This window comes from Austrofundulus limnaeus, unplaced genomic scaffold (assembly GCF_001266775.1).
Source record: "Austrofundulus limnaeus strain Quisiro unplaced genomic scaffold, Austrofundulus_limnaeus-1.0 Scaffold150, whole genome shotgun sequence".
Classification (NCBI taxonomy): Eukaryota; Metazoa; Chordata; class Actinopteri; order Cyprinodontiformes; family Rivulidae; genus Austrofundulus; species Austrofundulus limnaeus.
Window position 1 is genome coordinate 346,357 of NW_013952552.1, and position 2,882 is coordinate 349,238.

The following is a 2,882-nucleotide window of genomic DNA, read 5'->3' on the forward strand; positions in this document are numbered from 1 at the left end:
GCAGATAATTAATCCAGCAGATCATTAATCCAGCAGATAATTAATCCAGCAGATCATTAATCCAGCAGATAATTAATCCAGCAGATAATTCAGAGGTGGTCTGTTCAGTAAATTTTATTCCAGGAGCTGCATGTTTTCAAGCTTCAGACTGAACTGAAGCAGCAGCTGCTGACGTCATTACGCTCTTGTGATGCTGCGTTCAGGACAAGCATGGAAAACTCACCACTCTTATGCCAATACGGTCGCAATAATGCATTTAGGTACCAAAATGGAATTGCATGAACATTCACATGGTGGTTATGTAATACAGCGAATCGATAATAAAAAAATCTGCGTAGACAAATTTACATAATCAACGTCATCGATTATTTCAACTAATCGGTGCAGCCCTAGTGTGTTTCCAAAATGGGCACAAGGGTCCAGATTCTTATTTTTTATAATTGAATATGGAAACGGTCCTTTGAGGTCCTCTGACAACTGTCAATTACTGTCATTATTGCACCTTTTCCTTGAGATGTTAACAAATCGGCCTTTCCAAAGCAACACAATGAGCTTCAGAGACACAAACTATTGACTTGGAATCTGTGTACCTAAGTTGTATTTGTTTGTTACTCCATCTTTTCTGCTTATTGTTTTTTGCTTCCCCCCATCTCCATTTAATTACTTGAAAATTATGCATTAAATTTCAGTTTTACTTTGCTTCCATTTATCTTTGAATTTAACCACATGTTAGATGATTAGTTGTAACATTTTGTAAGATTCTTATGAGTTGAAGAATAAAAAACTTAGAGAGCCTCAATTGTCTTTGCTTTTTAAATTTCTTTTAAACTTGTGATTTTATCCTACTATTTTTAAGTTCTTGTCATTCTCTCCACAGTGAACCTGATTCCTACCTCTCCCATGAAGGAACAGCGACCTTTCCAGGTTGCAGATGAAGGTGGTTGGGTAGCTCTGGGGAAGAGCAGAAAGCGAATAATCCCAGTACTTCACACCCAAGAGCCCAGTCCCATATTTGAGGCTTACAGCTACTGCAACATTCCTAACCACACTGAACAGGCTTGGGAAGGTGAGACCCTTTCTTTCAACTAAGTAAATATGTGATCTGACATTACCTTAAATGCCTAGACTCTAGATTATAACTTAATTACAAAGGACCAGGGGCCTCACGTATGAAAGAGTTCACAGCTTTCATACTGAAAGTAGTGAAAATTACATTCACACACAAAAATATTAAAATTTCTCAAATTGTGTGCACGTTTCTTTCATGCATCTCAATGAATGTGGAATTGAGTGCACATACTGTAAGTCTTCCCCTGACATGCCTCTGCAATATGCAATGAATGCAAATACAGTATGTCCTGCATGTGTGATTCTTCTCTCTGCATGATCAAAAACGATGTCTAGATGCAGGAAAATGAGGAGTTTAATGGAGTGTGAATCAGAGAGACTAAGGTAGCGGACTGTAAAACCTACCAATCGTGTCTCATCCAGTAATTAGACACTACTTCCTGTACATGAATTACTGTTAATGAATTGATTGATTTTATTGATTGATGATACCTTTAATGTTATTGTACGAAGCACAATGAAATTACATTTAAGAACACCCATTCAAGAAGACACACAATAAATACATGTTAACAAGGCAAAATACCTTTTTTGAGATATTTCTATTTACATTCCGACTAGTTTAAATGACGTCAGATTTATCATTAAGTTGTATCGAGACTTCAGTTCAAGATTACTTAAATGTATCTTTAAATATGAGATAGACTTTTTCATGTTCTGTAAATTGTATTTAAAAAAATCTGCTCTCCCTTTAATAAGTACTAGTGACTTTTCTGCTGTTGATCATTCTGTTTTTTAGCAGCCCTTCCAAGGCTAGTACTCTAGGGGAAACACTGGAAAGGTCTGTGGTGGCACGATTTACCAAGAATGCAGAAACACGTTGGAATAAATGCACAGAAAGTCTGCGTGTATGGTCGTCAAATGATTTAATTTGAGCAACAACAGAGCAGAAGTCAATCAGAGAAGTCTGTCAAGTTGTGGCTGGCTCGTCAGCGCAGAGCAGCCGATAATATAACATCCTGTGACATGCTTACAACCAATCACAGTTCACCAACTGTGAACCATCTAACCAATGACAGGGCTGTCAGCCTGGAAACACCTTATCAAAATAAAAGAGGTCATGCATTGCTGGAGTCTTGAAGTCTGGGCCGATAGAGTAAAACAACCGAAACTCGTTATCATGAGATACAGTATGATTACTGGACAGTGTCAAGGTAGAACAGATATACATAATTATTCCATAACAGGTCTAAAAATATTTGAAGATATTTTTGATAATACAAATGACTGACTTAGTGAGTGACAGTCTGCAATGTTTGCATCTGCTTAATCAGATGTCATATGTTATGCATATCTTTGAACATTTTTGTTTCAGGCAGGCAACATTTGGTGTCACCTGCCCGACAGGACAAAACAAAAACCCTGTTTAATGAGTGTTTTTTATTAATTTTACAGGTCACAGTCCTCCTGACTACAAACTGCTGTCCGTTCAAGTGATGATTCGACATGGTGACCGCTACCCTCTTTACTCCATCCCCAAGACCAAGCGACCAGCCATCGACTGCACCCTTTCCACCAGCAGGTACAAAAACAACGGAAATTTCAAATTAAATTTATTTCTAAGGACATAGGAATGCTCCAGTGCATCAGGGCACACAGTTGTGGTGCTCATAAATGTTTTTAAGTCAGTTTTATGGATGATTTCTGAAACAATTCCTTGGAAATTTAAATGAATGTGTTATGATTTCTGTCTGTGTTAAGTGTTTTTATGTTTTGTTTCTGTCATGTTCATGTTTCCTTCCTCCTGTCTTGCC

At 37.6% G+C, this 2,882-nt stretch overlaps 1 protein-coding gene across 1 annotated transcript in view; it reads left to right on the forward strand.

Annotated features, from left to right (window-relative positions):
* pxylp1 (2-phosphoxylose phosphatase 1) overlaps positions 1–2,882 on the forward strand; it is a 24,515-nt gene that overhangs the window by 3,165 nt on the left and 18,468 nt on the right. Inside the window, exons 2-3 of the mRNA XM_014016653.1 lie at positions 878–1,066; positions 2,524–2,650. Of these exons, the coding sequence (XP_013872107.1) occupies positions 878–1,066; positions 2,524–2,650 (316 nt within the window). The remainder of the gene's footprint in view (positions 1–877; positions 1,067–2,523; positions 2,651–2,882) is intronic.